We start from the raw sequence: 19,937 nt of genomic DNA on the forward strand, positions 1-19,937 counted from the left end.
CGTGGCCCCCATGAGGAATTGGGCTCCCCTCCTCTCTGGTTTCAGGGTGTGTCACCCGAGAACCGCCGCTGCCAAGTCACTGCAGCTCAGCAGTTCCTGCATTGAGCGTCTGCCCCCTGGTGGTCAGTGCGCATCATAGCGACCGATCAGTAGGTCAGACACTTAGCATATTAGCCTTTTATATATATAGATGTCCCTTAAACAGGACATAGCTAGCTCTTGACCTGAGAGGAGGAACATAGTGTTCTCTTTGTAAATATTTGCTGGCCTGGACCCCTGTACATGTATGTTTGTGCATCTTTCTGCAATTATGTTGTCTTTCACAACAAAATGTACAAAGCTCCCATTTCCTCTCCCCAATAAGCAGTATTGAAAATTTGGGGATTTGCATAAATGGTATTATTCTGTATATAGTCTTCAGCAATTTTCTTTCTTTCAATCACCACTGTGTTTTTGAGATTCATTCCCAGTGTTCCATGTAGATCTAGTTTATTCATGTTGAACTCTGTACAGTGTTCCATGGTGTGACTATATCAGAGCGACAGCTCATCTCTCCACCCTGTCCTGGGGACCTTGGGCTCGTTGCCTGTTTTTGTTTGTTTGACTGTTTGCTGTGCTGAGGACAATGCTTCGATGAGCAGCTGGGGCGCGTACGGGACACCTCTCTGGGGGCATGCTCCTGGGCATGGACAAGGCAGGGGTGGGGGTTGGCATAGCTTCAGTGTTGCCAGATATTGCCAGAATCGTCCCCAAATTAGTTGTTCATAGACTTTAACTATACCATTCACTTTTCCCTGCTTCTCTTTTCCTTTTTTTTTTTCTGAATGGGAATTTCGCTGCTCTGCTCCCTGGGTGCCACCTGCCCACAGCTCTGCCCTGACAGACTACATGTCTCTCTTGCACGGGCCCTTGGCTCCTTACAATGGCTCCCTCGTGGTTTCCCGAATGGACACCAGTATTTTCAAAACACCACTCGAAGGTTCCTGCTGGTTGTTTGGAACATGGCACCTATGGCTTGTGTCTGAGCACAGATGGCCCTGTTTTCTTGTTGGGAGGTCACTCCAAACTCAACTTCTTCAAAGAAATGGGAAGCACATCACACACACAACAGAATCGGTCCAGGAAACACAGCGACCCTCCCTGGGCTGAGATTTGCCAAGCACAAGCGGTGATTTTTATCATGTGTAAGGGAGAGAGCATGCAGGTGGAGGGGGGACCAGCCATAATAAGTTTTAGTCTACTAGACTAGATTCTACAAGACTACATTCTACTAGAGTTTTGTTTTCTATGTTTGATATAAACTGAGATTTTGAGTCCCCCCGTCTCCAAATTCATACATTAAAATTTAATCTCCAGTGTGATGGTATTTGGAGGTGGGCTTTCAGGAGGTAACTGAGGTCATGAGGGCGGAACCGTCATGAATGGGACTAGCGCCATTATAAGAAGAGACGAGAGGGCGCGCTCACCCCTTTCCACGTGTGGTGATTTGTTGTGTCAGCCCTGGCCGGCCAGGACATTGGTCAAATGCCTCGTTCATTCAAAGTAGCAGGCGTGGTTCCGCACATTTGGGAGATGAAAAATGGCTCGGCAACTGGTGGCAGGATCATCAGTGGCCGAGTCCTGGGCCTGGCTGCGCTTGTGCACAGAAGAGGGATGAATAGTGCCTGTGAGCAGATGCGGGGACAGTGGGACCCCCACAGCTGTGCCCATGGTGGGCTCTGTGGCCGGGGCTGTGCCTACTGCCTGGATGTCTGGTTTGTTTGGTTCCGGCTCTCAGAGTCTGAGACCATGACAGTTCTGCTCCATCATGTGGACACGGTGCTCGACACTCATGCCAGCCCAGTGAGCAGATGTTCTCACATGGAGAAGGAAGCGGAAATTCAGGACGATTAATGGAGTAAGGCCACAGGACTAGCACATGGTAGTGGTATGACTCCAGCAGGGGACTCCTGAGTCCCAGGTGAGGGCTCTTTCGACTAAAGCATAGCCGCTGCCCAGGCCTGGCCCTGGTGCTGATGCCCACAGCCCTTCCATTCTCCAGGTTGGCTGGAGGGGAGACTGGGACTACCCAGAGCCCGGAGTCTGGGCGATGGAAGCTGGGCAGGGACAGGGGTGGGGACCCTTCTGACTCTCAGCCTCTGCCTTGAGCCTGAAGACTTGGTCAGGGACCTTGCGTCACCAGAGCTGGTCCTATGTTCACAGGAGCCAGAGATTAAAATAGGCTCAGGGGTGAGACTTTATCACCGGCCGTACTGAGCCCCCGAGTCCTTTGGGACCAACTGACAGGCCTCTCAGCCTCGGGGGCAGCTGCTTTCTTTACATTCTGCATCTTGACAGTTCATTTCTGAGAAGATGAAAACACCGCCAACCCACCCAAGCCCTCCATGTCTCCTCACCAGGTGCGAGTGTCCCCGCATGTCCTAAGGAAGCCTGCGTTCACAGGAGGTAAACTGCGTGCCCCGAGGGCTGGGGAGAATTCGATTCCTTTGTTCACTCTACAAGCCACCAGCAGGTGCCAGCTAAGGCCCAGAGACTGCGCTGGGCACAGACTCTCATGTGGCCCAACCACCCCATTTCACAGATGTTGGAACCTGGGCCCAGAGCCCCTTAGCTGGTGTCTGGTACGTCCTTAAGGCAAAAATTTGATCCTGAGATGTCACTGACTTATTCAACAAACATTGACGGAGGACCTACTGTGTGCCAATCCCTGTGTGCAGTGTTGGGGAGACGCAGAAGAGACTAACAGTTACCATACAACGTGGTAAATTCCAGAAGAAACCGACAGCTCTGGGAAGGGAAGCCAGGATGACCTGCCTTTGGAAACGTCCTATCCATGCCTTCGCCTGAGGGGACCAAGCCGAGCTAACAGCTTTGGTTGAGTCAGGGCGGGTGAAACTCCCGAGGCCTGCCACTTGCACAGTGTCTATCCAGCCCCGCCCCCCACCCGGGGTTCGCACAGGGCCCGCTGTGAGGACCGCGCGCTGGGCGATGCCAGGGGTCCCCCCAGTTCTGCAGCAGCCAGCAGCTCCTCTGACCATGGGGAACGCCTGCTTCACACTCGGCCTGGGCTGTGCAGGGGCTCAGGGAGCCTGGTGAGTAAACGGGTGACAGTCTGGCCTTTTGCTTTCTCTTAAATTTGTTACATCAGGTGCAGAATTCCAAAGAGCAGTGCAGGCGCAATCTTAAACGATTTTACACCAAGTGGGAGAAAGTGGCGACCGCAGAGGCCTCTGTTCTGAGACAGCAGGGTCGCCACTAGAGGGCACTGCAGGAATTCTGTTTGGGAGAAATGAGCTGTTTGTAGACACTCAGCTGGAACAATGAAGTAAAATAGGGAGCCCTGGGATTTGGGGCCTCCCCATGCTCCCAAGGCCCCGCTGGGGACAGGCAGTGGCTGCCCTGTTTTCAGGGACAGGGAGCACCCCCGGTGACACTGCGGCCACAGGGGACTGGCCCGGGGGTTGCTTTGCTCCTGGGGTGTTGACCGGGGGTGGGGGGACCTAGTGTTTGTGGGGGAACCTCCGACGCCATTTGGAACCTGCCAATGGCCTGGTTGTGGAGCTTGTCTTGTCATAATTCATCTTCGTCATTATTGTTGCTATCTCCTGTGACATGCCTGTAACAGAGGCGACGGAATGTTCTAGCAGTTCATGCTTTCACAGAAGTTGGGGCAGGGATAACTGTGGAGACAGGTGAGGTGTCATCCAATGAGGGCTGAGCTTCTCAGGGGCAGGATCCCCCACTTCCTTCTTCCACAGACAGAATCACGGACTGACCACCCAGCCCCCAGGGCGAGGCCAGGCGGGAGGCGTGTGGCCAGTGTGGGACTCTCGGGGCAGCCTCAGACCTGTGTGCCCGCAGCAGCAGACTCATTGAGAGCTGGCCAGGCCCTCCTGGCTGGGCTGGGAGTGTGTGTGCTCAGGGAGCAGCCCAGGGAACAGCGGGGCAGGGGCAGGGGAAAGCTGGGGTGGTGGTCGGGGCGGAAGATGGACTTGTCATTCCTCAGGAGTTGGCCAGTGATGGGAACTCGGCGACTGCCTGGGGTTCTCTCTTCCCGAACGGCCCCTGACCCAGCCCTCCTTGCTGGCGAATGCTCAGTGGCTCAGCTGGCCGAAAGGTAAAGGCTCAGGTCCAAGGTCCTCGCTGAACCCCTCAACTCACCCTTTCAGCACCCCCCCACTGCTTCAAATCCACTCCACCAAAAGTCCTCCTCTTCCCCCTCCACACACAGAAACATACAACACACATGACACACACATACACCACACATACCCAAGATATCACACCCATGCCACACACATACCACATATACCCCCATACCACACACAGCACACATACCACACACACCACACACATATACACCATACACACATAACCACACATACCACACATGCCACACATCATGCATACCATACACATGTTGCACACCCACACATACCACACATACACCTCACACACACCCACAACAACCCCTCCCTGCCCTCTCCACTTGGGCTCTGAGTCCTGCCCCTTCTCTACACTCAGCCCAGGCCGTGGTCTCAGTGACCTCCAGGCTACATCCTCAGGTGAGTTCCCTCCCAAAGCCCGGATGGCCAGTCCCTCTTGCCTGACACGTTGCAAAGCCGCTCAGCAAGGCCTGTGGTTCTTACACTTTAGTCACAGGCACTTGGTAGGACTTTGAGGGCAGCTGAGCGAGAGCCAGCTCAGATACTGCCTGGTCAGATACTGCTCAGGAGAGACACGGAGGAGCCGGCACTCAGGGCTGGCCCCCACTCCATCCCGCTCCGTGGGCCACTGAGAGCAGGTGCCTGGACCTCGGCCGCATCGCACCCACACTTTCCTGAGCTGAGCTGCAGTGTCCACTCCCGCTGTTACGGGGGTCGGTCTAAGAACTGTGCTTGAACAGCATTTCGTGCGTTTTGTAGAGTTGCAGTGGGAGACGTCGCTCACGAAGCCACTCTGTCCTTCACACAAGGGTTTGCACGACACGTCCTGGCTGTGTTTGGTTCCAGGGAGAGATTCTATTTTTGCGGGTAAATTAGTGAGCGTGCTTCCTGTTGTCAGGAAAGAAACTGGCTCTCAGGGCGCTTCTCTCGCTGCCTCGCGGCTAGATAAGGGAGAGAGGAATTTATCGCCTGTGTGTTATAATCTGCTCAGCCGTGGGGTCCAAAAGCACTTACTCCTTCCACTGCTTTTAATGGACTTATTTTATTTTATGTTCCAATGTCTCATTATGCTTTTGCAAGATGTGTGGGTCTGGAAGCCATCTGGGGAAGCACTGATTGGGCCTATTTATTGCCCGTGCTGGCTGCTAGGGGTATGGAGACTCACCCGACTTTCTGGGAGCCCACGTTTTAGCGTGGAGATTAGCTACGGAAACGGATAATTACAAAACAGGGCTGGTGCTCTCGCAGAGGTGTGTGGGGCTGGAGGACAAAGCCGCCATGGTGACCGGGGGCAGGTCACGGTTGAACTGCTCCGGGGACTGCAGTGGGAAGAGGACACAGTGGCACAATACAAATGTGTCTAAATCTGAAATTAGATAGAGTTTTCTCTATGCATGCGGCCCCTCCCGCTGGCTAGGGCAGGCATCCAACCTCTGCCCTCTGTGGACCCGCGATGCCCGCCTGGCAAGGGTGAGGGCAGCGCAGTGTGGGGGTGGGAGCGTGGGATCTAGAGCCCAATACATATGTGTCTAAGCACGTGCGCGTAACCCCTTTGAGCTTTAACGGTAAAGCCAGGGCAACAGTCGTATCTGCTCGTGGGTGTTTTAGAAGCATCACAGGAGGAAACACAGGCAAAGAGCATAGAGTCATGCCTGGCTCGTGGTGAAGAACGGAGACACGTCTGCTGATTGTGCCATCTGCATGATGACAATACTGTGCCATCGGAGCCAGGACCTCAAAGTGGGGGGAACACAGGGAATTCGGGCGCTAGCGGAATCTAGTTCAAGTAGAATCGTTCCCAAATGCTGCTTCATTTAAAAAGAACATTGTTTCATTGTTTCCTGAAGCAGTGGGCGGGAGTGGGCTCCGCACTCAGTCCACCAGTAACTTTTGCTTGTACGTGACATTCTTAGAACTGGCCATTGATGTGTCTCCCAGAGACCCCCTCGGACCCAGGCTGTCGCATGGGGGGGGGGGGGGCTGCTGGGCCGGCCTCGCCTGCCCCGCTGTCTCCCTTGGTTTCCTTGCCCACTGACTTTATAAAGGACAGGGTTCCGTGGGAGGCAGGCCATGAAGGAGGACCATCGTGGACTTTCAGCCAGGAAGCGGGTAGAAGTCATCATGAGAGCACACACGCACACACACACACACACACACACACACGCACGCATGCGCGCGCGCACACACACACACACACACACACATGTGCAGAAGCTGGCCTCTCAATGGACACTTGTCTGTGCCAGAGGTGTGATGGTAGATGTGTAACCACGGCTCCACTTATAACATGTGTCAGTTCCTTGGTGTAAACGCTCCCACCACGCTGACCTCAAGCTGCCTGGGCCACGCCCTGAACGTGGCCTAAGAGGACACACGGGGAGCCCCACCATCAAATCCATCTCCATGAGACAGACCCCTCGATGTCAATGACCTTGAGCGCAGAGATGACAGTAAAATGTGGTAAATTATTCAGGAAGGGGTGGATTTTGAGTATTTGTTACCTTTGTTTTTTTTCAATGTAATTTACTTAATTGTATATAATTAACTTTTAACACCAGCTGTGTTTAACACGGCTCCCAAGTTCTCGAAAGGGTAACACGCACTCTTCTGACACGGGCGGCCGCGCTCTCTCTGACGTCCCTGGACCTGGCCTCCCTTCACCAGTCAGTCTCCTCCACACGGCGCCGCTCAGCTCACGACAGTCACCAGCCCCGCTAACCATCACCATCAGAGGCACATACAGGAGGCAGGCCTGGCAGGCTGATCTGCCCTCAGTCCTGGGGCCGAGCTCTGGCCAGTGTGTCCTGGGCCTCTCTGCTCTTTATTTCTGATGTAATCAGCAGTTGTTGAAACGATCATTATTATCACTGAAACCAAACAACCAGCCTTCCTAATGATCAAGTTCCTAGGTCACAGGGGTCATCCTCAGACCCTGGGCTGCCCGCTATTCTCCGCTAGGAGTCCCCGCTGCTGGATTTCTCAGGTCTGGGCCACTCCAGGGCCAGGCCACCCTGGACAAGCTCTTTGTTTGGAATAAACACGTTGCATATTTAACTGAAGCTGCATGTGTGCTTGGTCCCAGGCTGCAGAGGAGCAAGCTGGCCCTGCCCAGGTGCCTGCCCATCAGCCTCTCTGGGGCTGCACGCTCCTCCCAGCGCACTTCCTCGGGGCACAGGTCAGAAGGGAGCATTTTCTGCAGGTGTCGCTGCTTAAAAGGCGCCAAAGGCCTTCGAGTTAGACTGTCACTGTGCTTGTTCAGTGTTCGCATTATCAATGTGCAGAAGTGCGTATGCCACGGCTGTGGGCAAAAGCAGCGTGGGGCTAAAAGCACCAAGTGCGGGCTCAGAGAATGGGTCCGAGTCCGAGTTTCACACCGAGAAGCCCTGTGACCTTGGGAAGTCATTGGACCGCCTTCACACGGAAAGTGCACTTAGCTTTTGGACGGTGGTGAGGATGGAAGGAGACGGGCACGGAGGCTGCTTTAACCGCCAGTCCTCACTGTAGGACTAGTTAGCAGTGGCTCTAGGAAGCTCAGAGTAGGACTCTGAGGGGCTGGGATATGGGGTGAATTTAGTTTGGGGTTTGGGGTGGACAAGGTCAGGAGGATGAGGCGGCAGCTGGGAGGGTGGGGTGCCTGGTGCTGACGCCGGGAGCAAGCACACAGGTGGGGGAAACTGGTCCCCGGGGTCCACAGGAAGCTGCACTGATAGCAGACCTTTCCCTCCGCTTCCCGAGGGTTTGGGCGGGTTATGTTCTAGCTGAGGGTGGGGCTCCAGGCAGGTGAGCTGGTGTAACCTTCACCTTCCTCCCGCAGCCTCCGCTCTGTACTCACCTAGAGCTGCTTGCTGCAGATGCCGCTGGGTGATTGCTTCCTTCAGGTGACCTGTCAGAGACGCAAAGGGAAACCGCTAGTGAGTTCCCAGGGGCTGGGAGGAAGATGGCCTCAGGTGCATGGGACAAGCTGAAAAGAAAGGCAGAGTAAGGGAGACAAAAGCAGGCACAGCTTCCAAGAAGAGCCCTTCTCTGCCCGAATTTTGTTGGAAGAAGAGGCTGCAAAGGTTGGGGCCCTGGCACATCACTGCCAATACACATTTCACCTTTGGAGCCAATCATTTTGGGGGTCAACTACTTAGTCTGTCACTGACCATCTTTGCCAGGGCTCTGATCTCTTACACAGGGAGGCAGGGTTTGATGTTTTAATAACTTACAGGGCCAGTTTTAAATCCACTTAATTCTTTTAAGCTATATGAAATTGTGCCAACAGAAAGAGATGGCGGTTTTGGTTAATCAACACCTTAAGATAAACACAACAGTTGACCGTTTGGTGTGAAGCACATATAATTCTAGGTTGTATTAATAAAAGTATAGTGTGTAGATCAAAGGAGGTGATAGCAGTCATCAGACCACTGTTGGTATTTGTTCTAGGAGCAACTCTTTATAAGGAACATTAGTAAAATAGAAAATATTTAGAAGATGGTAACTGGGATGGTGTGGGGTCTGAAACTGTGCCATACAAGGACTATCTGAGGTGACCCGAGGCATCTGGATGGGGAGGAAAATACTTGGAGGGAGAGGAGGCACGGAGATAACCGCTGTCTTAAAAAATCTAAACATTGTCAAGGGGATGAGCAAACATTTGTTTTTGTCCGACTGCTGAGGGCAAAGGTCACGCTGACTGAAGGCAGACATGGGCTCCATATGAGGAAGAAACAGCTCATAGAGAGGACTGTCTCAACACGGATTAAGTGGTTTCAAAATGGACTAACCTGCTGGCCAAGCCTCTTCCTGCTCAGGCAGAAGCTGGGTGACCGTGCTGGGTGGTTGGCGTGAGAACGCCTGCCCTGGGCAAGGGTTGGGACAACATGCCCGCAGGTTCCCTCCGCCTCTAAAGCTCTAGGAGTCTGTGCTCGAGGGAGGGTGAGGCCACAGCCCTGAGGCTTATGTGCGAGGGCTCAGCACGCCAGTGAAAATGTCAGTCTGTCTACAGTGCTTGTCCCATTGGGAGATGTGGTCAGGCCACCGGGGGACTCCCAGGGAGCCTGGGAACCTCATTGCTCCCTTGTCTCATGTATTTCTTTCTTGACACAAAGTGCTTTCGACCCCTCAGAGGCTGCAGCTGAACTGCAGTCAATGAAACGGTCACAGGAGGCCTTGCCGCTTACTCACAGCTCTTGGGCACTCCTAGAACGTCATGACTGGGGGGCAGAGGTCATTCAGTTTAGCTTCCCACCACCTTTAGGAATGCCTTCTACAGAATGAAATGGTCACTTCCCCGCCCACTTGTATGTGTCCCGGCTGTTCCACTGATGATGTTGCATAAGGAATTACTGAGGTGGCGTCCACACCTGCTTCCTTGTACTCTCAGACTCTGGCCGGTCAGTTGTCTGGAAGAGCAGAGAAAGGATCCTCTCTCGTCGGCAGTGAGAGCCCTCTACCCCTCAGGGTGCTAGGATTCCTCCACGCAGGCATGTCCTTTCTGGGTTAAACCAGCTCCTTCGCTCCCTCTCGGAGGCTGCTGTGCAGCTGGGCCCAGGCGTGCACTGTGCCAGTCAGCATCTTCACAGAGAGGAAGCCAGGGGCATAGCCATGATTGGCCCAATTCCCAGTGGGGAAGGTGGGTGCTGAGAGGGAGCTGGGGATGTGGACACCCGGCTCAAGGATGAGCACTGGGAGGGCCTGGAGCCATAGGGACATGGCCTGAACCCCAGGCCAGCCCCAGCCCCAGCCCCAGCCCAGCCCCAGATGGGACCTCTCCCTGCCCCCACCCGAGGGACACGACCATCACTGTCTTCATCAGCAGAGTGAAGAAGTTGGGGTGAGGGGTGCTGCTGGGCTGAGACTCCAGCTGAATCAATATCACTGACTTGAATTTTAAAGCACAGCACACACATCCTATATAATAAAAGCCTAATATCCTAAGTGTCCAGTCGACCGGTCGGCCATTCAACCAATCAAAGCGTAATATGCTAATGATATGATAAGGCCTCTCAACCACTTGCTATGATGTGCACTGTCCACTGGGGGCAGATGCTCTGACCGGTAGGTTAGCTTGCTGCTGGAGTCTGGCCAATCGGGACTGAGTGAGACAGGCTGGACATGCCCTGAAGCCCTCCCATGGTCCGTCCCCAGGTGGCCAACCTCCCATGTCTCTCCCCTGCCCTGATCATGCACCGGTGGAGTCCCTCGGCCTGGTCTGCTCCCTCTCACAATCCAAGACCCCTTGGGGGATGTCAGAGAGCCAGTTTCAGCCAGATCCCACAGGGGGAGCACTGCTCAGCCAGAAGCTGGGCTCATGGCTGGTGAGTGCAGCAGTGGTGGCAGGAATCTCTCCTGCCTCCATGGCAGTGCTAAGGATGTCTGGCTGCCAGCTTAGGCCCGCTCCCTACAGGGCTCCTGGACTGCGTGCGAGAAGGCACAGGTCAGGCTGAGGGATCCCCACACTCCCGAGTGCACGAATTTTGTGCACTAGGTCTCTAGTTCTTCAAATAAAAGGCCACGGTGCTGTGACAATGGAGCACACACTTAGACTCATCTGTTTGCTTAGCACAGGCCAGCAGGGCTTTCTCCTGCCCACAGTGGGGACAGCCAGTGTCCCTGGGCCAGGCCTGCTTCCTGGGACCTGGCCAGGGGCCTGGCAGAGGGAGCCGCCCAGGAGCCTGGGTACCACCTCTCAGTGACACTGCGGGTGACCTGCTCCTGTGGAGCCTCCTTGACCCCTGCCTCCCCCACCACCGGCCTCCCTGACCTGGGTCTCCCTGACGATGTGCCTTGCCTCATACACTGCCCCAGTGGGTGCTCAGCCTGGCCTGTCACGACCTCCAGCTCCAGCTGGAATGACTGCTCCCTGGGAAGCGCCTCTGGAAGGACTGGGTCAAGGACCTCACAGCCCCAGCCTGGGAAGAGCTGCTCGAGTGAGTAAAGACAGGATTTGGCCACCAGGATTGAAAGGTGTATAAACGCCATGGGCATCCTACCTGCTCACGGAGCAGTGAGCCATTCCTAGGGGACAAAAGGCCATCTTCCTGATGCTCCATATTGCTAATGGCACGTTTACAATGTGTTTACTGATGCTCTGTTTCCGCAAATTGGCTAACATCTCTCACCAAGGGGCAATTTTTGTTTTTGAGATCTTCCCAAACAAGCTTCTAAAAATAGCCCGATGGCTGATACCTAACTGCATTTGCCAACAGGACCATTCCTCATGTGGAGATAAGTCTGCAGTCGGCGGCATCTTACAGCTCCCCGGGTTTTGGCAGAGGGAGGAGCTGAGGGGGTGGGGGCTGCGGAATTCGCTCCGCATGCAGCTTGCTGTCATGAGCATGGTGATACATTTGCTGGTCTTGGCCTGGGTTCCTGGACCCGTCCCCATCCCGAGGTATGGTAAAGAGATGAGGCGGAAACAGAACTCCCGGCCCGAGGCAGGAGGTGGTCCGGGAAGGAGGCCGGGGAGGGGAGCAGAGCTGGCTTGGAGAAGAGTGGTAATTGGTCATTTTGTCTCCAGTAATTGACAGCAGTCCCTGACAGAAATTCTCTCCCTTTCCGATTCACTAATTGTCAGAGTAGGGATGGCAGCAGCAGGTAATGGGGCGGGGCATCAGATAACGCTGGTCCCTTATCCCTTGATCCTCCCAGGAATCTTGAGATATAGGAAATCAGGAATGATCACATATGATGGGGGTGGAGGGGGTCCCCCAAAGGAGATGCACGACCTTAGGAGTAGCCACGTGCAGGGTGTGCGTTCCGCACGGCTTTCGGTTTCTCTGTACCAGGTCGTGCGTGTGAAAAGTATTATCACCGCGCAGAAAAGCATTACCACTTATTTTTCACATGGATGCTCAGTCTTCTGGGTCAAACACTTTTCCTTAAGCTTCACACTGTATTTTGCATGCCTGTTAGTTTGGAATCAGTCACCGAGCCAAGCCGCTCAGCTGGTCCGGAGCGGAGCTGCTCGCTCACAGGCCCTGGTGGGGCTGTTGCAGGCTGTGGGAGCCCATCTCTGCTGGGCCTCACCGAGGGTGTCGATGCAGCTACAGACGGGAAATATTGATGCTCACCTGCTATAGGGTAAGCTCTCTGCTCCAAGGGCTGTAGAACGTAAATGCTCCTGTACATGTAATGTAAATGCAACCGGTAGTAAATGCTCTCCTAGCTCAGGAAAGTTAGCATGCGGCAGGGGACGGCAAACAGGTGGCCGCGTGCTCTTCCTCCATAGCTGGACCCACGCTGACCCTGTTCCTTCATTGTGGACGGTTCCCTGTCATGCTGAGCCTGAGTTTGCCTGTTTTTTTTTTGTTGTTGTTATATTTTTGTTGATTTCAGGGGGGAAGGGAGATGGAGAGAGAGATAGAAATATCAATGATGAGAGAGAGTCACTGATTGGCTGCCTCCTGCAGGCCCCCCACTGGGGACCAAGACCACAACCTGGGCATGTGCCTCGACTAGAATCGAACCGTGACCTCTTGGTTCATAGGTTGACACTCAACCACTGAGCCACACTGGTCGGACTGAGTTTGGCTTTTTGACACAGCACTTTGGGCAGCTATAACCAGCCACTTCGGTTGGATTTGAGGAGAAGCCAACCTCTTTGCCATTTTGATTATAGTAGAAAGTTATTACAAATTTGTTGATAGACAAAGTTCAGTTCAAATCCCAATTCTGCCACTTCCTGGTTGGGCAGGTTACTTAACACATCTAAGCCTCAATGATATCATTTGAAAAAATGAGGATAATGTTATAACTGTGATACCATCTGCCTCACCGTCTCTCAGGAATCTTGGAGCATCAAGGGAGAGTGAACCTGCACAGCTGATACACCTCATGAGTTTTAGGTATGAAGGCACTTTCCGACATTGAAAAGATATTACATACATAAGATGACAGGTCCTGGTGGCTAAATGTCAAATCGACAGCAGAGATAAGTTTGGAGGAGGGAGAGGCGGGTAAGTGGCATCAGGAAAGGCATCATTACTGACGGTGAGCCTTGAGTAGATCCCCAAAGAGCAGACCTGTTAAGGTGGGCCTGGGAAAGGCATTCTGGCCACAGAAGGCTAGACTGCTGGGCAATACGAGGCCAGGTGTACACTGGCTGGGGCAGGGCTGGGAAGGGGGCCTTGAATGGAAGTGTTGGGCTGGGGGAGACCGAATCTATTTTTTAAAAAATATATTTTTATTTATTTCAGAGAGGAAGGGAGAGGGAGAGAGAGAGAGATAGAAACATCAATGATGAGAGAGAATCATTGATTGGCTGCCTCCTGCATATCCTCTATTGGGGCCTGAACCTGCAGCCCGGGTATGTGCCCTTGACTGGAATTGAATCTGGGACCCTTTAGTCTACAGGCTGACGCTCTGTCCACTGAGCCAAACCAGCGAGGGCTAGACTGAATCTATTCATACTGGAGTCCAGAGTCCTAGGTAATCACTAAAAGCTCTGGTCAAATGGGTTCTTCTGTTCACCTCTGCGGCTCACATCCCAGTAAAATTCATGTAGAATAAACATCGGTAGCGGACTGGGGCAAGGAGAGATGCACAGACTACATCTCCTGCCTGAGGGGCCCCGTTGAAAGGGAAGGTCTGGCTGGGGTCCTGAATTAGGTGTTGATGCAGCCGAGAGGGGGAAGCCAGTCTCTTTGTGCTAACAGAGAAGGCGGTGATCACTGAAGGCTAGGCTTTCTCAAGGCTGCTTGAACCGCTATCTGTGCAAGCGACGGGCTTAGCCTAAACTGAATGCGTCACCTTGAGATGAATTGCCAACAAACGGGTGTGTAAATCCTTCCACGCCTCTTCTCCTTGTTAATCTACTTTTCATCGGGTTTATCTAAACTTGCTTGAATCATTTGAATATCTATGGAGACAGGAACCACCTCTCTCCACAGTAGCTGTGGTGGGTAAAATAAAAAAAGGAGAGACTATCGAGAAAACGTGGCTGGGTTAGATGACGGGACATATTTCTGAAGCCCGGACATGAGATGGAGATGCAAGATGGTGAGTGGAGCCAGGCCTCAGCTCGCAGGGCTCGGGGCCCCGGGGCGGGAGGGTGACTGAAAGGGCACACACGAGACAGGGGGTGAGACCTGGCCCGGAGTTTGAAGCTGCAGGTTGGGGTGAGACCCCCGTCACCCAACCTGTGAGTGAAAGGGGACTGAGAAGGAAACAGTGCTGCCAGACGCCGCTTGGGGCTCTGGTTCACATCCCACGGCGTCCAGGGAGGGAGAGAGGGGCAAAGTCAGCCCCTTCCAGCTGGGAAGCCCAGCTGCCCGTGACTCCATGGCCAGGTCGGCCACAGCCCAGCACTGCCCTGGCGTGTCCCTCCAATGACCACTGTCCACCGCCACTTCCGGACGGGGGGCCTGGAGGGTCTGTCAGGCGGAGAGGGGCGAGCACAAAGGGAGACAGAGAGACAGAAAGAAAATGTGTTTCATTAAAAATGGGCCTGCTCACCCAAATGCCAAACTATATGAAGAAATCTAATGCTAGAAAAGATAGCAAAATCAATAGTTGGAACATGAATTCGTTACAGATGAAAGTAATTTCCTGGACAGGCAGATCAAGACATTTATTGATGCAGAAGCTCAGAGGATGAATTAGTCCCGCTCTCCAGTCTACGGCACGGTCCCCAGCAGTCTGCACGCCTGCGTGTGCGCATTTCTATCCCCGCCTCGGCCCATCCCTCTCCCACCCCCCCTTTCCTCCAATGGGCAGGCAGCCTAACTCCCGGACACACACACTTTTATTGTTTGCATTCTGACCGTCTGTGTTACAGTGTTTTATTGAGCTACAGTTCTCATTCTGTTTCTTACTTATCAGTCCTGCTTTTGACATCTACTCATTTTGCTTTGTGTGCATCTAATTCTCAGTGACTAACTGCGGCATATACCCCGCAGTGCGCATCCCAACACTTGATGCCCCTTTCCTGAGGTTGGAAGAGCTGAATTGCCTCCCACTCCCGAACACAGGCCGCGCTGTGAGCGCCATCCTGGAGCGCGCAGTCTGACACGGCCGGAGGGGACTGCTCTGCTGGGGGCAGCGGGCCCGGTACTTGATGTGCGGGCTGCTCGCCATGACAACGGGCCAGTCTGTACTTCCCAGACAGATGTGGAGGTAAGCGTGCTGAGAATACTCAGAGATGAATAACGGCGTGTGCTTTCTTTAAAAGAAACCATGCAACAAATCAGTGTCAAGAAAAGAGTAAGCAGATAGAAAGGAATTTTGAAATAAAAATTAGAGTGATGGAAACAAAACAAAAAATCAATAGAAGGAACGAGGGAATAAACCACAGACTTGACATATTTTAAAGGCAGATCAGTGAATTGGAAGATAGTATAGAAACACTCGTCCAAACACAGAGAGAGAAACATGGGAAAGAGCCGCCAAAGCCGCGGGGAAGCTACCGAGAGGGTTCCCGTCCGTCTAACACGAGTTCCGGAAGAAGAAAGAGATGGGCCGGGGAAGAAGGAAATGTGAAGAGACAGCAGCTGGGGTTTTCCAAATGAAGAAAGCCGTCAGCCCCCGGATTGAGCGTGCACTCCGAGTACTGAGCAGGATGGATGTCAATAAACCCGCCCCTAGACGCATCACCGCAACCACAGGGCTTCAGGGAGGAGGGGCCGCACCACCCGCCTCCAGGGGACCTGCCCGGTGACAACAGGTGCCCGGAGACAACGGAGGGAAGTGCCGTCAACTTGAATTTGATAGGTTGTCAAACTGCCATTCACAGGTGAGGGTGCCATAAAGACATGTTCTGTGATGAGGGGACCAAGCATATCCCACCCACAGAAGCCCTGCCCCAAGGAGACCTCAGCCTAGAGGCAGCCACACATGAGGTCAGGTGCCTGGGCTCCGAGACAGGGCCCGGGCGGGCACACCGCTGAGCTACTTGCTCCGGGTGTGTTTGCAAGTGAAAAGTAGGGGTGATAGCAGTGGCTGCTGTGAGGACTGCATCAGGTCACATGGGCACAGTGCCTGGAAGGGTGCCTGGCACCAAGGGTAAAAATTATTATTGTGATCGATAAGAAAAATAAGCATAGATAGGTGGAATGATGAGCATCAAAACAAATAAAATATTTAACTATTGACCATAAAAGCTCGTGCGTGTGTGTGTGTGTGTGTGTGTGTGTGTGTGTGTGTGAGAAACGTTAAGCAATCATGCCTGATGGAGATAAGGCGAGGGGACGTCCGATGGGGGTTCACCACGCTGCAGCCCTGGATGTGGGTGCAGGGAGGATGCATCTGTAATAACTACGGACATGTTGTAATTACTTTTTAACTCGAGAAAATAAAAATACACCCAAATAGACAGAGGATCAGAAAAAAGATGGGTGGAGGGTTGCGGGGAAAGAATGGCAAAATTTTAACAATTCAACAGAACAGCGAAAGAGAGTAAAGGAAACAAAAGAGATGATGGGGTAAAAGGGTGTAAATGATCCTGTTCTTGGTCAAACAAAAGCAAGAGCCTTACGTGTGTGTGTGTGTGTGTGTGTGCGCGCGCGCATGTATGAGTGTTCATGTATGCATGTACATATGTGCATGCATGTGTGCACTTTATGCATGATCTTATGAGCAGGGAGGTGATGGGAGATGGGGTACCTGATGGTGGGAGATGAATTGGATAGAAGAGGCAGTGCCAAGTCAGATAAGAAAAAAATCGTGCTTTAATAAGTGGGTCTGACTTACAGTTTATGTAAAAGTATATTTGCATATATTGATAAAAAGAAATAAAAAATTAAAAAGCCATTGCAATACCCTTCCTTGAGAGGGAAGTGAGGTGTTAGAGAGCGTGTGAAAATTCTGCTGGGCACCTGCCACACGTGTGATGCATCCGTCCCGGGTGCTGACTGCAATGTTCATGACCCGTCTCAGCGACAGGGTTGGGCAGTGACTCATCCCAGCTTATTTGTGGGAGCCCTGTCATTGCCCAGGAGCCTGCGGATTAAGGGGTGGCGGTGAGGATAGCGGGTCCGAGGGAGCCCGCACAGCAGCCGTGAGCCCCTGGCCTGGGCGGGGAGTGTCTGAGAAGCCTTCGCCCTCCTTTGGGGCGAGGAAGACAGGTGCCTCCTGGGGTCCCCAAGGAGAAAGGCCCAGTGATGAGGCATCGAGCACAGACCGGGGATGGTCTCAGTGCTGAGCAAACACTTTAACGCGTTATCATCCCAAAATGACACTTTAATTGTCCAGAATCCAAGATTCTTCTTCCATTTAGGATGCCAAGCACCATATTTGGTAACGTTACTAAGTCACAGAGAGAGGAAAAAGCAGTTCATTCTTAAAGATAATAATTTGAAGAAAAACATTGTAACTTGACATGGTTCCTCCCACACCCCCTCAGGTTTCTCAAGAGCGCCCGTCACCCTGACCCCGTCTTGTGGAGGAGGTGCGCCTCGTAATGGATGAGCGTTTCAACTCAGGCTGAAACGGCAGACACAGTCTGGGCTTCCAGACCGCTCCCCTCTGATCACTGGGGCAGGGCATGGGGATCACATTTTGGGGGGTGCTCTCATTTATAAAAATGATCCAATGATACCATGTCTGGGAGACCTGGTTTCTTCTGTGGGATTTTCATTCTGGCTACCCAAGTAATCACCATAATCACACAAGATTAGCACATTCTGTGGGAAGCTTAGGCATTTGGCTCTGTCTATGCTTAATTAAGCTAAGGAGCTTATTAATATCACTATTCCAGCATGCGATAATATTCTATAAACAGTTCAGAGAATTAAGCAAATAGGCTCATTTGTTAAAAGCTCACGCTAAAAATGTGCGCGTAGGTAAGCACAGGAGAAATTTCAGTTCAGCTCCCAGCATGCATTGTTCAGTACAAAACACCTCGGGGAGCTGAGGGCTCCTGGCTGTGTGGGCACCTGTCCAAGAGATGCTGCTTGAGATGCTTAGATGTTCTTATCTCAGCGAAGGAGGGATAGAACCAGCTTCCAAGGCCTGCCTGGAGGAGGAGCTGCAGACCACAGCCCTTCCTTCCATTTGCAGATGTGGCTCCGGCTGGGGTGAGTGGCGGGCCCATGCAGCATGGCCTTAGACCAGTGGTTCTCAACCTTGGCTGCACATTAGAATCACCTGGGAATCTTTTTAAAATCCTGATTTCTGGGCCTCATCCTCCGGAAATTCTGTTTCTTTGTTATGGGGTGGGGCCACAACATTAGTAACAAAGAAACTGAATTTCTGGGGGATGAGGCCCAGAAGTCAGGATTTTAAAAAGATTCCCAGGTGATTCTAATGTGCAGCCAAGGTTGAGAACCGCTGCCTTAGACTTTTACACTCACGGCTCCTCTGTGCCAGTGAGGGTGCGGTAGGTACATTCCACCTCTTCCCAAAGCCCCCTCTCACTGAGGCTGGTGTGTATGGGCCCCTTAGTGAATGTGGAGGTGAGGGCAGGGTTCTACTAAGGGCGTGAAATAAAACCCAAGCATGATGATGTGTGGTTTGGCAATAGACAGGGTGTCCCCAACAATGTATATGCACACTTTGAATCATTATAAAGGCATTGTTTATTCAAATGCATTTCATTTTCAACATTGAGGTATCAGCTGTGAAAGTGTGTATACATGGTTGGGGACACCCTGTATATAATTTTTAGACGGGTTAAAACATGCCAACAGTGAATTTTACATGGCTCCTTGATATAAATAATAAACTCTCATCCTCCAAGACAAAGCTCGATTCTATTCATTTAAATCAGCTGGTGCTTAAAAAAAGTCAGCAGAGAGAAACGTGCCCGGTGAAGGCCCAGGGCCGGGTAAGCTGCCGGCCGGCCGGCCTGTGGATAACAGTCGGTGCTCCTTGATGTGGGGGCTGCTCTCCAGCTGCCGGGGCTGGAGATGAGGAGAACGTGCCCACGGGGTTATAAATAGGAGACAAAATCAAATGGAAACGGTTTCAGCTGTCAGGTTCAAGTCATGTTTTATGTGCTGCATAGACTTGTTGCTCCTCTCAGGCGCAGTGGGCCAGGCCCCCCGTCTAACCCACATGGGTTTCTGGGCTCTGTCCCTGCAGTCCCTTACTGTGGGGTGCGGGGGGGGGGCAGGGGGCTGGTATATATTAGCACAACTCAGGGGGGTCATCCGAAGAAGCCAAAGGGTGCCGAGTCCCAGGGAAGGAGCCAGTGGGGACCCTGGGGAGTCCCGGTGGAGGCGGGAAGCCGGGGGAGGGTGTCTGGCCTGCAGAGACCATGGAACTGCCGTGGAGGCTCCCTCAGGAGGAGGAGCCATGGACAACGGCAGGAGAAGTAGCAGAGGGAGGCCTGGGCCTGGCAAAGTGGGAAGAACATGGGCTTTGGGAGCAGGAGCCACCAACTACCTGTGACCTTGGGCTACTGAATCCCTCTGGGCTTCATTTCTTCCTTTAAATAGGGTGATAACACCTTCAAGGCAAGGTTGCTGGGAGCATTAGAGAAACGTACATACGGCACCCAGCACAGGGCCTGGCGCATCGCAGGTGCACAGTAAGCAGGGTAGTAATGGTGGTGGAGCAGTGAGAGTAATTACCATGGCGGGGGAGGGGGGCTGCAATACAGATAATAATACAGAAGGATGCAAACCCATTGCAATCGTTTCTAAGGCCTTGGTTATGGTCAAATATGATAAGACATTGGCATTCCCCCCTCCTCTTTTCTGAAGGCATCCACAAGTTATCTAGAGCCCAGTGGACTAAACTGAGGTGCCCCCCCCCCCCACCCCCCCCGGAGAAACGGCACTTGTCTGTGCAAAAATCATAAGGCAAGGGTTCCCCAAAGAAAACTTCGGCCTTTCGGGAGCCCCTGGGTCC

General features: G+C 52.9%; 1 protein-coding gene across 1 annotated transcript in view; it reads right to left on the reverse strand.

The window, feature by feature from the left end:
* LOC102431532 (kinesin-like protein KIF6) overlaps positions 1-19,937 on the reverse strand; it is a 121,120-nt gene that overhangs the window by 66,863 nt on the left and 34,320 nt on the right. The window contains exon 3 of the mRNA XM_023745453.1: positions 7,999-8,049. Within this exon, the coding sequence (XP_023601221.1) occupies positions 7,999-8,049 (51 nt within the window). The remainder of the gene's footprint in view (positions 1-7,998; positions 8,050-19,937) is intronic.

Source organism: Myotis lucifugus, unplaced genomic scaffold (genome assembly GCF_000147115.1).
Source record: "Myotis lucifugus unplaced genomic scaffold, Myoluc2.0 scaffold_545, whole genome shotgun sequence".
Lineage (NCBI taxonomy): Eukaryota > Metazoa > Chordata > Mammalia > Chiroptera > Vespertilionidae > Myotis > Myotis lucifugus.